This window comes from Grammomys surdaster, unplaced genomic scaffold (assembly GCF_004785775.1).
Source record: "Grammomys surdaster isolate TR1022 unplaced genomic scaffold, NIH_TR_1.0 126086, whole genome shotgun sequence".
Classification (NCBI taxonomy): Eukaryota; Metazoa; Chordata; class Mammalia; order Rodentia; family Muridae; genus Grammomys; species Grammomys surdaster.
In genome coordinates, this window is record NW_021620894.1 from 2,574,466 (window position 1) to 2,595,435 (window position 20,970).

The 20,970-nt window shown below is 37.4% G+C and overlaps 1 protein-coding gene across 1 annotated transcript; it reads left to right on the forward strand.

The window, feature by feature from the left end:
- The first annotated feature begins 17,681 nt into the window (after positions 1-17,681).
- On the forward strand, positions 17,682-18,620 carry LOC114611213 (putative olfactory receptor 10D4). Its single transcript, XM_028755861.1, has one exon. The coding sequence runs from the start codon at positions 17,685-17,687 to the stop codon at positions 18,618-18,620; it is 936 nt and encodes a 311-aa protein (XP_028611694.1). The 5' UTR covers positions 17,682-17,684.
- Positions 18,621-20,970: the final 2,350 nt, after the last annotated feature.

Below are 20,970 nucleotides of genomic sequence, written 5' to 3' on the forward strand. Positions count from 1 at the left end.
GTGAGTACATACTACGTTTGTCTTTCTTGGCCTGGGTACTTCACTCAAATTAATATTTTCTAGTTCCAACCATTTGCCTGAAATTTTCATGATGTCATTTTTTTTCTTTTATTGGACATTTTATTTATTTACATTTCCAATGTTATCCCCTTTCCTGGTTTCCCCTCCAGAAACTTCTATACCATCCCCCATCTCCCTGCTTATATGGGGGTGCTTCTCCACCCACCCACCCACTCCTACCTTCCCACCCTGGCATTTTCCTACACTAGTGCATTGAGTGTTCACAAGACCAAGGGTCTCTCCTCCCATTGATGTCCAACAAGGCCATCCTCTGCTACGTATGTGGCTAGAGCCATGGGTCCCTCCATGTTGACTTTTTGTTTGATTGCTTAGTCCCTGGGAGCTCTGAGGGGTCTGGTTGCTTGATATTGTTCTTCCTATAGAGTTACAAAACCCTTCAGCTCCTTCAGTCCTTTCTCTAACTCCTCCAATTGGGAACCCATGCTCAGTCCAATGACTGACTGTGAGTATCCCCCTTGACGACTCTGGCAGAGCCTCTCAGGAGACAACTATATCAGGCTCCTGTCAGTAAGCACTTCTTGGCATCCACAATAGTGCCTGGGTTTGCATCTGTATATGGAATGGATCCTCAGGTGGGGCAGTTTCTGGATGGCCTTTCCTTCAGTCTTTGCTCCTCACTTTGTCTCCGTATTTCCTCCGCACTTTGGTCTTTCTTCTTTCTCCACACTGTCTTCTTCCTCCACTCTTTGTCTCTGTATTTCCATCCACACTTTGGTCTTTCTTCTTCTTGAGCTTCATATGGTCTGTGAGTTGTATCTTGTTTATTCTGAGGTTTTGGACTAATATCCACTAATATCAGTGAGTGCATACCATGTGTATTCTTTTGTGATTGGGTGACCTCAGTCAGGATGGTACTTTCTAGTTCCATCCATTTGCCTAAGAATTTCATGAACTCACTGTTTTTAATAGCTGACTAGTACTCCATTGTGTAAATGTACTACATTTTCTGTATCCATTCCTCTGTTGAAGGACATCTGGGTTCATTCTAGCTTCTGGTTATGATAAATAAGGCTGCTATGAATATAGTGGAGCATGTGTCCTTGTTATATGTTGGAGCATCTTCTGGGTATATGCCCAGGAGGGATATAGCTGAGTCCTTAGGTAGTACTATGTCCATTTTTCCTAGGAACTGCCAGACTGATTTCCACAGTGGTTGTCCAGCTCTCAATTCCACCAACAATGGAAGAGTGTTCCTCTTTCTCCACATCCTCTCCAGTATCTGCTTTCACCTGAGTTTTTAATCTTAGCCATTCTGACTGGTATGAGGTGTAATCTCAGTGTTGTTTTGATTTGCATTTCCTTGATGACTACTGATATTGAACATTTCTTTATGTACTTCTTGGCCATTCATTATTTCTCAGTTGAAAATTCTCTGTTTAACTCTGTACCCCATTTTTAGTAGGGTTATTTGATACCATGCTTTTAACAGCTGAATAATGGTTCATTATGTAAATGTACTACATTTTCTGTTTCCATTCTTTGGCTGAGGAATATCTATGTGCATTCCACTTTCTGGCTAGTACAAATAAGCTGCTATGAACCTGGTTATACAGATGTCTTTATGGTAGGATGAAGTATCTTTTGTGCACATGCACAGGATCTGGATCTTGAGGTTCCCATTTTCTCAACTAACCCAGCCTATTTATACCCATAGTAGCTATAGCAATTTGAACAACCCCAGGCAATGCAAGAGTGTTCCCCTTAATCCAATGTCACCAATGTGAGCTGACATTTGTGTTTTTGGTCTTAGCTATTTTACAGGTGTAAGATCAAATCTCAAAGTTGTTTTGATTTCATTTTGTTGATGGCTAAGAATGTCAAATATTTCTCCAAGTACTTATAGCCATTTAAGTTTCCTCTTTTGAGAATTCTCTGTTTATTACTCTAACCCCCATGTTTAAATTGGGTTTTTTGGCTTGTTAATGTCTAGTTTCTTGAGTTCTTTACATATTTTTAATATCAATTCCTGGCCAGATATACAGTTAGTGAAAATCTTTTCCCAACTATAAGCTACAGTTTTTTTCTATTGATAGTGTCTTTTGTCTTGGAAAAGTTTTTTAGTTTCGTGGAGTTCTATTTTTTTAATTGTTTATCATAGTGCCTTCATTATTAGTGTTCTGTTCAGGAAGTTGTCTGTGCCAATGAGTACAATGATATTACCAAATTTCTCTTCTATGAAGTTCAGTATGTCTGAATTTATGTTGAGGTCTTTGCTTTACTTGGACTTGAGTTATGTGCGGCATGAGTTATGGATCTATTTGCAGTCTACTATATGGCAAAATCCAGTTAGATCATCATCAATTGTTGAAGAAGCTATTTTTTTCAGTTGTATAATTTTGGCTTCTTTATCAAAAATCAGATATCCATAGGTATATGAAATTACATTTGGGCCTGCAAATCAATTTCATTAGTTAACCTGTCTATTCTTATGTCAATACCAGTTGTTTGTATTATTACAGTTCTATAGTACAGCTTGAAATCAGGGGTGGTGATACCTCTGGAATTTCTTTAATTGTACAGGATTGTCCTGGGTTTTTTGTTTTTCTTTATTACTGAAAAGACTTTCCTCATATTGTGTAAAGTTGTGCCTCTGTATTTTCAATTATTTATTCTGTTCCTGCAGAGAGCTAAACTCTGGAAGAATTTTGCTACTGTCATTTCTATGACCCATCACTGGATTTTCTATTTGTAAATGCTTGTCTTTCCAAATCTGCCCCAAAAAGGAAGGTCAAACATTCATCATTGACTAAAGGCAACCTAAAAGATGTATCAGGTGTTGTTTACTGCTGGTTGATTTTAATAAAAATATTGCAGCCAATGGCTTGGTCAGGAAATATGAGGGCAGCATTTCCTGGCAGAGAAAGGAATGCAGGGATTTGAAAGCAGAGATGGGATGATTATCCAAGAAGAAGGCATGGAAGAGAACAGACACATACTATAGCAGAGCAAGAACCTAAAGATCTAGACATGTGGCAGGGGCAGGCTGAGAAGACAGGTTAAGTTGAATGAGCTAGAAGAGAGACTGCCTCAACACAAGGCCTACAGCTTGAAACTATATAGAAATTCTCCATGCCTTAAGAAACTGCTGGCAGGATCTGAGAAACCCCACAGTACCATATAAAGTTGAGTATTATTCTTTAAAGGTCCATAAAAAAAGTGTTCAAAAGTTGATGGAGATTGCACTCAATCTATAGATTGTTTTTTATTAAGGTTATTTTTATTATATTAGTTCTGCCCATCCATAATCATGAGAGATCTTTACATCTTCTAATGTCTTATCAATATTTCTTTAAATACTTGAAGTTATTGTGATACAAGTTTCTCTCTTGGCTCGTGTCTCAGTTATGGTTTCCATTGCTATAAAGACATACCATGACCAAGGCAACATTTACAAAATACAACATTTACTTGGGGCTGGCTTACTGATTCTGAAGTTCAGTCCATTATCATCATGGAGGGAAGCATAGGATGGCACAGGAAGAGCTGAGCGTGCCACATCTTGTTGTGAAGGCAAACAGAAAAAGACTGGCTTCCAACCAGCTAGGAGGCATGTCTTAAAGCCCATGTCCACAGTAACACACTTCCTCCAACAAGGTCCCACCTACTCCAACAAGGCCACACCTCCTAATAGTGCCACTCCCTGGACCAAACATATTCAAACCACCACATTTGGTTAGAGTTACCCTAAGAAGTTTTATATTATTTATGGTTATTGTGAAGTATGTTATTTCCATGATTTCTTTCCTAGCCCAATTTGCATTTGAGTATGGGCTACTGATTTATTTTTAATTCATTTTGTATCTAGTCCTTTGCTGATGCTTTTTGTCAGCTGTAATATTTCTCTGGTAGAATTTTTGGACTCACTTAGATATACTATGAAATCATCTGCAAATAGTGGTACTTTGACTTCTTTCCAATTTTTATTGTCTTACTATAGACATACTTCTGTGACATCCCTTTTGTGCAACATTTTGTCTATGTGGTTATTTTATAAAGTTTTGTCTAAGAAGGTATCATTTCCAAGACAGTAGAAATTAAGTGTGGCTTTTGGGGCTGTTTCTCATCTATAAAATGTATATATGTATATGTCTGATTGTATATATATATATATATATATATATATATATATATATATATTATATATATGTAAATAAGTATATGTGCATGTCTATAAGTATACATGAACACTTGTGGAATTATTGAAACTGGTGGCTGGACCCTGCCAAAGTTTAAGGGTCTAAGTGGAAATCTCCATGTCTGCCTAACCCTTGCATTTTCATGCCTGCATATTGACTTAGGATTGCATGAAACAGACATGTGCCAAATCCCTATAATTCTATTTGATAAAATCTAGAGAACGTTTACTTCAGTGGTTCCCAGTCATGTTTAGAGTAAACAATTTCTATGGAAGGAAATTTTAGCTTGGGAGAATTCAAAACCATATGCACCCAATTATCTAGTTGCAAATGTGTTTCAACATCATTATGAGACTTGATAACGGAACTACATTCATATTAATAAGCCAGTGACACAAATCTCAAAAGTACAGAAGTTAAAAATTCACATATACATACACATACATATCCGATTGTGAATAATTCAAAACATTTATTGATTCTATGTTCTGTACATTAGGATCTAAAGAAGACTAATACATAAATCAAGGCAAGTAAATGGATGACAAACATATAATGGATCCCACAGGTTTTTAATGTGCTCATTGTAGGATATAGTTTTGTGGTGTTTGTGGCGTTGGTGTTTAGTGATATTATTTTATTTTGGATTTTTTTATTTTTTTATTGTTTTTTTGGTTTTGGAGGTTTTGTTGCTTGCATTGGGATTCTGTTTATGTTTTAAGAAGGAACTTAAAATTGGGCGGGGAAGGAAGGAAAATGACCTACAAAACCTTGGAGGATGAAAATAATGGGAACAAAATACATTTAAATTTAAAAATAGTTTTAAACAATAAAATGGAAAATAAAACAAATGTATGCCAAAAGGAATAAAGGACCCTTAGGAGAAACCAGATGCTATGATGTCACTGTTTAATTTTCTGACTGATTCCAAAACAAGGAAAAAGAGTATTTGAATTTCTATTTCCGTGAAAGGATAAAGTATTTATCTTTGGGTTCTTCCTGGGATATGGTAGTCACATAAACCATCTGAATTTCTTAGTACCATTTTGATTACAAGTGAACTCTAAACACAGATTCATGGTTTCTGTACTCCAGGAAGCCAAGCAACCTGATGTGCATCCTGGCAAAGCAGATAACACCATCCCCTTCTTCTCCTGTGATCTCTGCCTGCAGTTAATGTACCCAAACCATAAACTTTGCTCTGGAGTTTCTAGCAGTAGCAAAGTATTATTATTATTTGTATTGCAATATTATTAAATGTGTGGGCATCTTTTGTGTTTGTAATGTTTAGTTGGCATGTGAGTATTATGAAGTCTATATTTCTTCATTTGGAAAAGTGAAAATTACTTAAAGTTCCCAAGCTGGAGCAATGGAATTTGTAAGTAGGAAAAGAAACTCACTATTTCATAATGAATGAACCCAGAAACTCCCAACAGAAACCCAGATGAGACACATCAACATGATATTAATGCCAATGTGAGGTTGTAGAGAAAGAAATTTGAGGTTTTTATATCTCTAACAAATAAACAGAGGATAATTCACATTTACCTCGTAATTTCCTTTCTAAAAGATAAAAAAATAATAATTAGAATTGATAAACTCAGTTTAATAAAATTGGCGTACTATGACCTGACATATTTTATATTGTTGCATTTATTTTGGAGTTTGTTGTATAGTGCTACAGTAAATATCATGGCTAGATATAATTTAGTATGTTGACAGATAAGATAATACATTTTCACTTTCTGTGAAGCATTTACTTGGTAATCTGTTCATCTTCTGTTGTGAAATAAAGCCAATAGAATGACCCGCTGTAAGAGAGCTTATTGTCTGAATCAGAAAGCTGTTCAGCGGTTGCCTGGCAACAAGTTGCTGTGTGGATTTTTATGCCAATAGAATAGGAGCATCGGCTTAGATGCTGCTGAGAGGAAACAGGATAAAATATTTTCTCTCGTTTACAATCAACCTTTAATTTTAACAAGACTAACATTTATTCTTTCAAGTCTGGAGTCAGGTACTGTAGTCTATTTAAATTTTGTTGTCAGAGATAAGGAAGTCAGTAGAAGGATGTTTGGTTAAGCTCCTCTGTACGCACTACTTCCAAGTTTTATCCTTAGGAAACACAATGTTCACTAAATACAAGTAAAGAGAATCTCAAGCTTATTTTTTGCTGAAAGCTGAAATGCAAGGAATTTGTACTACCCCTTCCTGAGAGTACATTAAAGAACAACTTACTGTGGCAAAAGACTCTCAGGCCAGGAGAGTAAGCTGCTTTCAAGCCTCTCTGGGAACTCGGCAATTCAGCTTTCATGAGTCATCATCCAGGCTGGAATGGGCTTTTCTGTGATGCAGCTGCCTTAAACTCATCCACTGTTCTGTTAGTGACAGCTCATCCATCCCACTGTTAGTATTTCCCACCAACTCATTGGATAGGCAAGTTGGCCTTCAGTTGTGCTTGGACTAGTATCAGATTATATTTTTCATTAACAATTCTCTGTAGTCTTCATAGTCAATATACAACTGTTCAGTGCCCTTTGTGGAGTGAATAGATACTCTTTAGTTAGTTTAGTTCCCCAGGGTATATAACAGGATGAATTTGGAAATATTTCTACTCACCTGCATAGGAGTAAAACAGATTTATTTGGGGTTTCTTAACCACATTTTCATTTGAGAAGATTCCATTTAACTTTCCTGTGCAGTCTCCCCATGCAATCTGTGTTTCTCAGAGGTGTTGATCTCTCCTTCAAGACATTTAGGAGAAGAGAAATAGTGAAGAGATGGTTAAGGTCTCACAGTCATATGTACTGTGTGTGGCACTGGCTGGCTCCTTCAGCTTCCTGGACTTCAATTTCCTCCATTTCAGTTCTGAGTAGCAATACTTTCTTCATGAGAATACTGGAAAAACTTGGTTATATCTAATAAGCTAATAAACAACAATTACAATGAGGGCTCACAAAACTGAAAAGAGTTTGGAGAAATTTTTATACAATTGCAATCATTCCCAGCTATATTATGAAACAGTGATGATCTGAAAATATTAAGGACTTAGCACAATGCCTTCCCATGTTAGATATTGTGGAAATACTCCATATACTGCTGAATTTTTTGTTAATTTACAGCAAAATTAATTCACAATATTAATTAACTATAATGCTCAAGGAATTAACCTCTTCTTTTAAAGATATAGACACAGCAAAATTATCATGAGATAAAAAGAAGTAAACATGGGCTAACTAAATAGTTCATGAACCAATGTGATCTGAGTCTTCTGGAATCATTATCTGGTTTTGTAGATTCCAGGTTTTGTTTGTATTGTTTTTTTTAACAATTTACAAATATTTAAAGGAGAACTGCCTAATAGACATCTCCATCATGTCTGTATATATGGGGAAAAAATTACTGGGAGGAAAATTTTAACTAACCACACAGACACTTGGAAACACTTGCCTCAACTACAGTTAAAGGAGGCACAAGCTGAGGAGTTATCCAGATTGAAATGAACTAGTATCAGGTTATATTTTTCACTAACAGTTCTCTGTAGTCTTCAGAGTCATTCACTGTTTCGAGTTTTCTGCTTTGGGTATTCTATCAGGTCACTGTGGATAGCATATAAAAACTGGATAAAGACTCCCTTCAAAATATGATTGATTGCATATTTATTGGCACAGGAAAATGGAACATTAGTAATTCATTTAGGATATAGGAGAGAGTGTTCTAAGTTGAATTCAAATCTGTACTTATATGAAACTAGAAACATACAGTGCAAAACTCAAAACATGAATAATCTCTCAGTCTTTTGACACTTTCTAAGTAAATTTCTCAATGACTGTATCAAAAGCTCCAAAGGTTTGAAATAATGCTCAATTATAACACCCAACATTAGAATTTTTAAAACAAGAAGATGCACTTAGCCTTAGAGAGACTTCATGTGACAAGGTAAGGATATAAGGGAACCCCTACCTGTTTAGAGAAGAAGGTGAGGAATATGGCAGAAGAAATGTGGGAGGGGTGACCAGGTGGTGGGCAGTGAGTGGGATGTAAAGTGAATAAAGTAAAATATAGTTATAAAAAAAGAACTTTAAAAACAAATATCTAGATATATATAAATAAATAGTAAGAATAGAAATTACTAAAATACATACTAATTATAGATTGTTATCTATGGAAAAATTGTACACTTCTAGGCTATTGGTGAGAATATAAAATGGAACAGTCAATATGGAACCTAATTATAGTTTCTTAAAATACAGTCTGCACTTCTCCCAAGATAGCTGCTGCAGACAGGGCAGCAGGTGAGACCACTGTCCAAATGACCAGACCAACTGGGATCCCCAATGCACCCAGCAAACTCAGGAACCGTTCCCTCTGTGTAAACCAATCCAATTCTACAGAGGATTTTAGAAGGAAAACTCTAAAACAAGAAGTGTATCTACACCAAGGGCGGGGGGGGGGGGACATGAAATTAATTATCTTACAACAAACCCAAAAGGAGAGAATCACAAACACATACTATCATCTCCAATAACAAATATAACAGGAACTAACCTCTAGACATCAATGGACTCAATTCCCAATAAAAAGACATAAGCTGGATACATAAGCAGGATCCGGCTTTTTTCTGCATACAAGGAACACACCTCAGTGACAAAGACAGTACTACCTCAGTGTAAAAGACTGGAAAAAAAAAGTTTTCGAAGCAAATGTACCCACGAAACAAGCTGGAGTAGCCATTTGAATATCCAATAAAATACACTTTCAACCAAAAGTTAACAAAACAGATGGGAAAAGACACTTATAACTCATCAAAGGAAAAATCCACAAAAGTGAAGTTTCAATTCTCAACTTCTATGTCCTGAATGCAAGGGCATCCACATTCATTAGACACTTTACTAATGCTCAAACCACACAATGAACCTCACACAATAATAGTGGGAGACTTCTACACCCCACCCTCACCAATAGACAAGTCATTGAAACAGAAACTAAACAGAGACACGGTGAAACTAACAGAAGTTATGAACCTAATGGATTTAACAGTTATATACAGAACATTTCACCCTAAAACAAAAGAATATACCTTCTTCTCAGCACCTCATTGTACCTTTTTCAAAACTGACCTTATAATTGGTCATAAAACAAGCCTCAACAGATGAAATAATCTCATGCATCCTATCAGATCACCACAGACCAAGCGTAGACTTCAATAACAACAAAAACAACATAAAGCCCACATACCCACAGAAGCTGAACAACTCTCTACTCAATAACTTGGTCAGGGAAGAAATAAAGAAACTAAAGACTTTCTAGAATTCAATGAAAATTAAGGCACAACATACCGAAACCTACAGGACACAACCGAGGGCAGAAATCAACCAATTGGAAACAAAGAGTAACATACAAAGAATCAACCAAACCAAAAGCTGGTTCTTTGAGAAAATCAATAAGGTAGAAGAATGAAATTGAAGAAGACTTCAGAAGATGAAAAGATCTCCCATACTCACATGTTGGTAGTATTAACATATTAAAATGGCTATCCTACTAAAAGCAATCTACAGATTCAATGCAATCTGCATAAATTTCCCACACAATTCTTCAAAGACATGGAAATGGCAATTCTCAATTTTATATGGAAAAAACAGAATATAAAAAACAATTAACAATAAAAGAATCTCTGGGAGAATCACCATACCTGACCTCAAGCTATACTACAGAGCATTAGTGATTTTTAAAAAAATGTTGAAAGGTATTGGTACAAAGACAGACAGGTTGGTCAATGGCATAGAATTGAAGACCTGGAAATAAAATCACACACTTAAGAATGCTTGATCTTTGACAAAGAAGTTACAAATATACAATGGAAAAAAGAAAGCATCTTCAATAAATGGTGCTGGTCTAACTGGCAGTCTGTGTAGAAAAATGGAAATAGCTCCATATTTATCACCTTGTACAAAGGTCAGGTGGATCAAGGACCTCAACATAAAATCAGATACACTGAATGTAATAAAAGAGATGGTGGGAAAGAGCCTCAAACTCATTGTAATGGGGAGAAATTTCCTAAACAGAACTCCGAGGCCTCAGGCTCTATGATCAAGAATTGATAAAAGGGACCTCATGAAACTGAAAGGTTTATATAAGGCAAAGGACATATTCAATAGAACAAATGGCAACCTACAGATTGGGAAAATATCTTCACTAACCCCACATCCAATAGAGGGCTAATATCTAAAATATATAAAGAACTCAAGAAGCTAACCTCCAAAAAACAAATGACCCAATCAATAATGAGATATAGAACTAAACACAGAATTCACAACAGAGGAATCTCCAATGGTGAGAAGCACTTAAAGAAATGTTCAAAGTTCTTAGTTGTCAGGAAAATGCAAATCCATAAGACCCTGAGATTCCACCTTACACCAATCAAAATGGCTAATATCAAAAAGTCATGACAGTTCATGCTGGTGAGGCTATGGACAAATAGGAACACTCCTCTACTGCTCATGGGGGTGCAAGCTGGTACAGCCATTCTGAAAATCAATCTGGTGATTCCTCAGAAAGTTGGAAATAGATTTATCTGAAGATCCAGGTTTATCACTTTTGAGCATATACCCAAAAGAAGCCCTACCATACCACAAAGACACATGCTCTACTGTGTTCATAATAGCCTTACTTGTATAGCTAACAGGCATACATAATAGCCAAAAGCTGGAAACACCCAGCATGTCCCTCAACTGAAGAATGGATACAGAAAATGTAGTTCATTTACATAATTGAATACTATTAAGTTATTAGGAATGAGGACATCATGAATTTTTCAGGCAAATGGGTGGAACTAGAATATATTGTTGGGAGCCAACTCTTAGCCAAAAGTGGCTATCATCTTTACAGCCATCTCCAGCCATCTACCCTGACAAGAGACTTGTTTTCAACAGCCTGCAACAGCTGAGCACACTCTGATAAACATCTTGTTACACTGTTCAGTGCCCCCAGCTGCAAAGTGCACATGGTATCCATGGCTACAAGGCACGGTTGTGCCTTCAGTTGAGCTTGTCTTCGAGGGCAAGTCACGTGGTAAAGGGTATAAATATCCAGGATTTCTTTCAATAAAAGAGACTTGACCAGACTCTGTCTTGTATCCATCTTTTGTATCTCTTGCCCCTCCATCCCCACTCTCTCTCTCTCTCTTGCTAGACCCTGACCTGTAGACAGGGAGCAGCAGAACAGGCCATTACAAAGTAGCAGAACGGGCCGTTACAATATATCACTTGAGTGAGGTAACCCAGACCCAAAAGGACATTCATGGTATGTACTCACTAATAAGTGGATATTAGCCACAAAGTACAGAATACCTAGGGTACAACCCATAAAATTTAAGAAGTTTAACAAGCAGAAACACCAAATAAGGATGCTTTAATCCTACTTCTATGGGTAAGAAAATATCACAGGAATCAGAGAGAGGGAGGGATCTTGGTGGGAGAAAGGAGGTGGAGGGGTAAAGGGGAACAGGATCAGGTATGAGGAGGACAGGAGAGAAGCCCAAAGACCAGCAGAATGAATACAGGCTTTGGGGGGTGGGAGGTTGGGTGACCCTCTAGAAAGTACCAGAGACCTGGGAGGTGAGAGACTCTCAGGATTCAACAGAGAGGACCTTAGCCAAAATGCCTAACGGTGAGAAGAGGGAACTAAAAGAGTCTAACTTCGTTAGATAGACAATCTCAAGTGGAAGAATGAGGTTATCAACACACAGTCACAATTTCTGACCCAGAATTGTTCCCGTTTAAAAAAAAAACTGCAGGAACAAAAACGGAGAAGAGACTGAGGAAAAGGAGATCCAATGATCTGTTCAAATTGGGATCCATCTCATGTGGTGGTCAGGGGCGGAGAACCAAGTCCTGACATTATTACTGATGTTGGGATGCACTTACAGATAGGACCCTCGCATGGCTGTCCTCTGAGTGGCCCAACAAGCAGATGACTGAGACAGATACAGATACTTACACCCAACCCTTTGACTGAAATCGGGGACCCTTAGGATTGAATTAGGGGAAGGATTGAAGAAGCTGAAGGGGAGGGTGACCCCATAGGAAGTCCAGCAGTCTCAACTAACCTGGATGCCTGGGAGCTCCCATACACTGAGCCACCCACGAGGCAGTATACACAAGCTGGCCTGAGGCCCCCAACACATATATACCAGAGGACTAACTGTTACATCCATGTACATAAATTATATTCACATATATGTTCCTAAATATAACCTGCACAGTCTGTACAGTTCATGGTAATATATATATATATGTTTTCAAAGATGACCGCTTTGCATTGGATACCCAATTGGTGGGCTCTTCTCTGGAGAAGACAATGTCTGCTACTCTCAGCATTCTTTAGTTCCCTACAATTTTAAAATTAGTTTTAGCTAATCCTAAAAATAACGGGCTTCATTATGATGCTTCCAGTATGTTTGAATTTCAGTTCTGCATAATCGAAGGGTTCTGTAGTTTGTGTATCAATGTGAATATATTTCACACTGTAGAGACACACCCTAGAAAAGGATTAAGGCTTCATCTTCAAAGCTGCTGCATTTTATCATGCTGTGTGATTTTCAAATCTGAATTCTTTTCCAACCTCAATATAATGTGGCTGGAATGCACTTGAGCAGGGTGCCTTTGAGAGATGCTGCTTAGAACAATAGGGGTGAGTTTCCAGTTAGCACATCTTAGTCCTTACCAGGCACATGAAATTGCTTTGTGAGTGCTAAGTGTGTCTGCACCACCTCCATGCCTGCATTTCTTGTAGATAGGAAAAAATACGGATTGAAAATGTTGTGCATACATTGGTGTCTCTATTGTTCCGCTAGGGTTGCTGCCTGGATACAGGAGGGTTCCTCTTCAGGTTTCATATCTCCATTGTGAGTCACAGCTAAAGTCAGCCTTGTTGATTCTTGGGTACTTCCCTTATCCTTGGTCTCTGTCTCATCCTAGAGATACTCCCACCTCCTCACTCCTATCAGTTTTAGATTTTCATTTAGTTTCATGGCCATCTAGCCATCTTTCATGTCCTTCCCTACACCTGATCCTAAACCTCCCTCCATTCCCTTCCTCATCTTTCCTCCCTCCCCATTCCTTACCTCCATCTGCCTCTTATGACTAGTTTATTCTCCCTTCTAAGTGAGAGTCAAGCTTCCTCACTTGGTCCTTCCTTCTTACTTAGCTTCTTTAGGTCTGTGGAGTGTAGCATGGTACCTGTATTTTAGGGCTAATATCCATTTATAAGTGAGTACATGCCATGCAGTAGGACTGGGTTACTTCACTCAGAGAATAGCCAAACAATAACTGGCCCAACTTGAGACCCATCCCATGGGTAAGCATCAGTACCTGACACTATTAATGACAGTTTGTTATGATTGCAGATAGCATCATGGTTGTCATCTGAGAGGCTCCATCCAGTAACTGACTCAGACAGATGTAGACACCCACACCCAAACAGTCAAACAATAGATAGAGCTTGAGGACTCTTATGGAAGACTAGGAAGAAGGATTGTGGGCCCCAAAGGGGATAGAAACTCTACAGGAAGGCCAACAAAGTCAACTAACCTGGACCCTTGGGGCCCTCAGAGTCTGAACTACTGAACAAAGAACAGGCTGGACATAGGCCTCCCGATACATATGTAACAGATGTGCAGCTTGGTCTTCCTGTGGGTCCCTAACAAATGGAGCGAGTCTATCCCAAAGTTGTTGCCTGTTTGTGGGATATGTTCTTCTAGCTGGACTGCTTTGTCTGGCCTTAGTTCCAGAGGATGTGCCTAGCCTCACAGAAACTTGAAGTGCCAGGGTGAGGGGATAAGCAGGACAGTTCCACCTGTTCAAAAGAGAAGGGGAAGGGGGAGCAAGAGGGTGAGAAGAATTGTGGGAGGTAACCGGAGATAACTTGAGGGTGCAGTGAGCAAGATGCAAAATGAATAAATAAAAATATAAAATTAGATTAAAAAATAATGTTAGTTAAAAAAAATGTGTGTCTGCACAAGACTGCTCTGGGATCATTTTGTAGATCAAATGAGAATCAGGGATGTTAGAATCTTTAAAGTTTGTAGTTGTGGAAATAAGGAGAACCTTACTCCACCCATCTTTGCACAATGGAGCAAATTTATGAAAAGTCCAAATGGTTGCCATATTTTTCTTCTAAAATATCCAGCCCCTGTGTTTACTCTATCCATCTCCCTGGATTTAGTAGCCTTGTTTTTATAACCTCCATGGCCTCTTTTCTTACCCATGGTTAATTAGAGTTTCTCCTCATTGGCACTATTCACATAAGTTTTCTTTTTGTTTCCTACAGATCACTATTTCACTTTTCAGTTTCCTTTTGCTATTTTCCACCAAACACCCTCATTTTTTTTTTGCCTTATCAGAAAATAGATATCTGCTCTGATACCATCATGTTAGACTAACTGGCTTTTTACCCACACACAGTAAAAATAAAATTGCTCTGAACTAATAACTATTCTGTCCCCTTTATTTTTGACGGTCTGAAAAGTCTCCAGTGCAGGGATCTTACTTGCGTCTTGAAATAGTCTCCTTTTCCACAGAGCTGTTCTTTGTCCTGTCGCTGAAATCATCTCTTCATATGCCTTTTTACCCACTGTATATTGAAACACTGTTGCTTAAAATGGTAGCATTTTCCCTATACCTTAATGCATAGGCCATCTGTTTAAAATTATCAATGGGACCCATCTTCTGCTGCTGCTTTGTCTCTCTCAAGTTTTATCTTATTTGGCATCTTTTTCTATGAACACTACCACCCCTTCCTTTGTATTACTTCCTTTGTATTTGTATTGATCAAAATCTGGGCCTTCTGCATGCTATGGCATCACCCTACACTGAAGATGAGCTGTTTCCCATTTTTATTTATTATTTTGAGACATGGTATTATCAAATTCCCCATGCTAACCTTGAATATAATCAATCATGATATCACCCACCCAGAGCTACATTTGCGATGCTACTTTTCAGACTCCTAAAAAACTGAAAATAAAGTCCTAGACTTTCAGATTCAATTCCTAAATTCTTTAAATATGTTGAGTTCTTTTTCATCACACACAATGTATATGCCAATATTTACTGGCGTTTGTAAAATGGTTTCTACTTCCCTTCCTTGCCGCTGATTTATTATGCAGATCCCAGCTAAGAGAACAGTTTCGGAGTCAGCAATCTTTTCACCTTCAGAGAACTCTACCTTAGCATGTATTTCACTATGTAACAATTAGGATTTCAGAATTACCAATTTTTAAAATCTCTAGTAACAGATAAAGTATCCAAGAAGTATTCTTGAGGTTTCAAGTGAACATTCTAGAGTACTCTCAGTTCATATAAGTGTTCACAAAAGTTATGGAAATTACACTTCCACTACAACACAATTAAACCAAGGAGTTAATGAGATTATTTCTCAGTAAGACTTCTTCCTTTTGGGATTAACACCCAAAGGAAAATCATGATTATTTAAAAATCTCTTGTGAATTATTGCAAGTCCTGGAAACAAACAAGGAATTGATGCCAGGGAGTAGAAACACACTTAGATATGTGGTACCCTACTAGAAAGTGATTCAAAGCAAGAGGGATTCTCAATTCTAACCTATGTATTGAAGGAAGGTGAGCTCCTCCCTCCTGCTGCAGGTAGGAAGGAAGACATCATTCAACAGTACCATCATTTCAGGCTTTCTCTGGCTTAGAAAATACCCAGAAGTGTCCTTCACCTTTACCTTACTGTTAAATCTCTCAATCACTAGAGTCATATCGTGGAGTGGGGGTGCAGAGTTTTAGGCAATAGTTTCTATGAGTTGATCTATAATGTAAGGATTGCGCTGCATTGGAAATTGAAAAATATGAAAATATATCAGAAATTTTCAGACTATGAAAACTAGAAAGGCGTGTTTTCTATGCCTACCTCTTCTCTTTAATGCTAATATGGTTCCAGAATTAAATTTTGCAGCCTGAGGTAGAGTCAACAATAGCTTATATTTTCCACATAGAATGCTAAGGTCTTTCTTTAGTTAGCTTGTGATATTCCTCATGCTCAAGGAAATAACCTTGAAAATCAGTGTTATCTATTGAATGAGTGACTCAAATAATCATGAGAAGAGAGTTAAAGAAAAATATTATATGATGATATACTCTTATGTTCACAGATGAAACTAAAAAATTGGATGCAGTGTTTCTTTGTCATAAGCAATAAATGTCCATGCCTTTTCAAATATGTGATTTTATTGTTTAAAAACTGATCTACATAATCCTGGTTTTTATATCCAGTTAGTTAATAAAGTGCTTTTGAGTTCGCTTTTTAAAACCTTCTACAAATCTGTAGTTTAACTCTTGTGACATATATGACTAATAGTCTTTATAATTTAGAATAATATGAATGGTGGGTTTTGGACAGAAGATTGTGTGTGTGTGTGTGTGTGTGTGTGTGTGTGTGTGTGTGTGTAAGGGAGAAACAGAGAGAGAGAGAGGGGGAGAGAGAGAGAGAGAGAGAGAGAGAGAGAGAGAGAGAGAGAGGAAGGGAGGGGGGAGCATGTTTCAGTCTATTTGTGTATATGTCTATGATCTCTTGTATGTACAAGGAGGTGTATGTTATATGTCTAAAAGACAGAGGTAGGAGAAGCTTTGCTATCACACAAGAGGTACCTATGAAGGCTTTGGTCACTATGCTACTTTTAAACTTCCTTCATACAAGCCACAAGAACATCCCATAAATTCTCATATTTCCAAAGAGGGGAGAGCACACATTTATTCAGCTAAGTAAGAAATATTTAGTATATTTATTCTGTTTCCAATTTCACTGATAGTTATTCATAGAGTTTACAGATCTAATATATATCCTTTGCTATTGTAATTTTTTTCTAAATACTATAGGTTCTGATTATCATTACCTTCAGTACTAAAACATGGTTGCTAAATGGGAAAGGAAAAATAATTCTTCATTAATTGAAGTTATTATTGGACAATTTCACACCAGTATATAAAGCATCCTGACTATGCCCACACCCAACACTTCCTTATTCCTATCCCACACCTGTATTCCCCTTCCTTCCTACTCATTTTTAGAGTCTTTTGGTTCATTCTAGAACCACAATGGAGCATCTGGAATGATGGAAAGGTATCATTTGTACAAAGAAGGGAAGAGAGGACACTAGCCTTGGAAGTTACCTTCTGGGTGAGATTGTGTAGAACACCATCTGCAATTGCCCTTGGAAATTATCTTCTGCGTGATAATTTAAAGGAGAATTGTCTCCATTTAGGAATCTAATTGAAAAAAAGATACCCCATCAGCAGAAAAGACAGTTTCAATTAGAACATCAATCAATAAATATTAGCATCTTTTCTCTTTCACCCCTGTGATTTAAACTCCTCTAACCCATACACATAATCAATTTCATCAGAAATTTCTTTCCACAGACTCCCAGGAGCCGATTCATCCATAAACATGACAAACTACACTATGGTGACAGAATTCACCTTGCTGGGCATCCCTGGAACTGAGGGCCTGGAGAACATCCTGCTTTTCCTGTTCTCAGCGTTGTATGCCTGTGCCCTACTGGGGAACTTGCTCCTTCTTACTGCAGTCACCTCCTCCCCACGACTCCACACTCCCATGTACTTTTTCTTGGGCAACCTCTCCATCTTTGACATGGGTTTCTGTTCCACTACAGCTCCCAAGATGTTGTCATACCTTTCAGGACAGGGTGGAGGGATCTCTTTCCAGGGATGTGTTGTACAACACTTCTTCTATCATTGTCTGGGCTGCACGGAGTGTTTCCTGTACACAGTGATGGCCTATGACCGCTTTGTTGCCATATGTTTCCCTTTGAGATACACAATCATCATGAACCACAGAGTATGCTGTGTCTTGGCCACAGGGACCTGGATGAGTGGCTGTGTGCACGCCACTATCCTAACTTCCCTCACATTCCAGTTGCCCTACTGTGGGCCCAGCAATGTGGGTTATTACTTCTGCGACATGCCTGCAGTGTTACCACTAGCCTGTGAGGACCACTCTCTGGCACAGAGGGTAGGCTTTACAAATGTTGGTCTTCTATCTCTCCTTTGCTTTTTCCTTATCCTTGTGTCCTACACTCGAATTGGACTCTCCATCTCAAAAATCCGCTCAACAGAAGGTAGGCAGAGAGCTTTCTCGACCTGCAGTGCCCACCTCACAGCCATCATCTGTGCTTACGGGCCAGTCATCGTGATCTACCTTCAGCCCAACCCCAGCCCATTGCTAGGTGCAGTTATTCAGATTTTGAACAATCTTGTGACACCCACCATCAACCCATTGATCTACAGCCTGAGGAATAAGGATGTGAAAGCAGCCCTGAAGCATGTATTTCTTAAGAGAAGTCTCACTTTGGAAAGTAAATGAAAACATCTAAACCTTTGCTTAACACAGCTTCAACATTCAATAGGGGAGATTTGCATCTAAAAGTTATTTCATAATCCATGATAGCATCTATAATTTCCAAGGCACATTAAATTGAAATGTGTACTACATCAGTTTACCACTTCCTTCATTGTTTCAAGATTCATATTTATTTTGTTTCCCTATGTTTTATAATGAAATATAAATGATAACATCTCTTAGCAGATGCTGTGTTAACTTTTATGCTCTATGAATTTGCTCCCATGACAACTATTTTGTCAAGTATTTGTTAGTTTTCTGAGTCCTTAAGATGATTAAGAGACCCATTTAGTCTCTCTAATCTACCAAACCAGAATTTTATATACTTTTAAAATAGAAAAAGTAAGCTCCAATTTTCTACCAGAAACTCATAAATTCATATGGAGAGTAAGTTATATTTAAGATGAGCTCTTTGAAGCATAAAAGCTTGCATGATCTCAAACTTGTTTCTTATGTATATCTTATCCCAGAATTTAGATGTTTCTTTTGGTGTAATTCTACTCCAAAAAGGCAAATACATGGATTATTTCTCATTAGGTGTTCAAGAAATCTATGTTGTGTTTTGCAAAATTGGCTCAAATAAGACAGAATAACTAATTAAATTGAGATACATTTATGCATTTCAAGAATTAGAACAATGGTTATCATTTATTGTATCTTAATCAAGTAGCTGTAAGTTTCTAAAGGAAAACATGTTTGTTTCTTTCCTTTTCATAGCACTTACCTTTCTCTAATCTTTACACTCCAAAAATGCCAAGAAATATATAGATTCAGTTTATTTAAAAACTTAGTTAAATTTTAATTAACATATTCTTTTTATTGTACTGGTTTTCGTTTTCACTTATTTTTTTATATCTGCAGCTATTCCAGAATTTTATTGAATGCTCTATTTTAAAAGAAGACATAAATACATTATGGGGATGATGGAAACAAAGAAGTAAAGAAGCTGTGTTGTAGAAGAAAATTATTACTGCACAATGGAATGATTAGTGTGTGGGTTTTCCATTAAGTGTCTGTCTATGTACACAGGCAGTTGAAGGCTTCTTCCACATCTGGAAGCTACACACACACACACACACACACACACACACACACACACCAGAAATAAAATAAATAAATAAATAGTAGGCTGCTGTGATATGCTTGTCTAAGTCTCTAAGATGAGATACTATACTACATAAGCAATCAGTCATTTCCTGATAGAAATCAAATAAGCATTTATATAACACAAGAAACCCTAGATCTTTTCAAAAAGCCACAATTAATTTGAAATATTAAAAATGCTAACGTTAAAGATTCAAAACTAGTTCTCAGCTTTATGTCCTCTTCTATATTCAGCATAAACACTGAAAGTGGAGTAACTACCCATTTCATCAGAATTTCATAATTTAAAACACACAGCTTATCAGAAGCTACCACAGGAAGTCCTATCTCACAGTCCCATCCTCCCTTTTTGTACCTGCTTTCCGGATAGAATGCCAAAAAGGCATGCTTTATAATCTTGCCTCTTTTTTTCTTTTATTTTTTCTATATTGTGTTTGTGTGTGTGTGTGTACATGCAACTGAGAGAGAGAGAGAGAGAGAGAGAGAGAGAGAGAGAGAGAGAGAGAGAGAAAGAGAGAGATTCAATTTGGATTTTGTGCTTTTGCAAATTGTCACTTGACAGCAGAAGTCAATAATGCCACATACTAAATTAGAATGCTACAATAGAAAGCCTTGCTGAATCATACCTTAAAGTTTTCCTATAATCTACAGTAAGTTTCATTCCTAGCTGCTGCTGCTGTTTCTCTCTGTCAGTAGTTTCATGGTCAGACTCAGAGTCTAAGAACCTGTATACCAAAACTTATTTAGTTCAGGAAATCATCAAGGGTGGTTTACAGCTTTTCTGGTTTGCAATTCACTTCCCTTTATTTACCAAGTTCTAATTCCATCAGAAAAACTTACAAGTTACTACGGCGCTATCCACAACAGCTGACCAAAACAACATTGACCATCCTCCTGACAAGTCATTACTTTAAAAAAATCACATGAAAGCAAGTCACTTTGTTATAAGAAAATATTTCAATTAAAACAGTATTTTTATTTTAAAAAAGAGAAAAGAAATAAGGTACTATTAAGTATAGAGCGTACACTGCAAAGGAATATTTTCAACCCTATTCTGATGAAACCTACATAGACTACATAGTATTGAAATTTAATAAACTAAATAAAAATATAGAAGAGGTAGGTACTATATATATGTAATACAGAGGATTCATATGCCCCTTTCTCTCTCTCTCTCTCTCTCTCTCTCTCTCTCTCTCTCTCTCTCTCT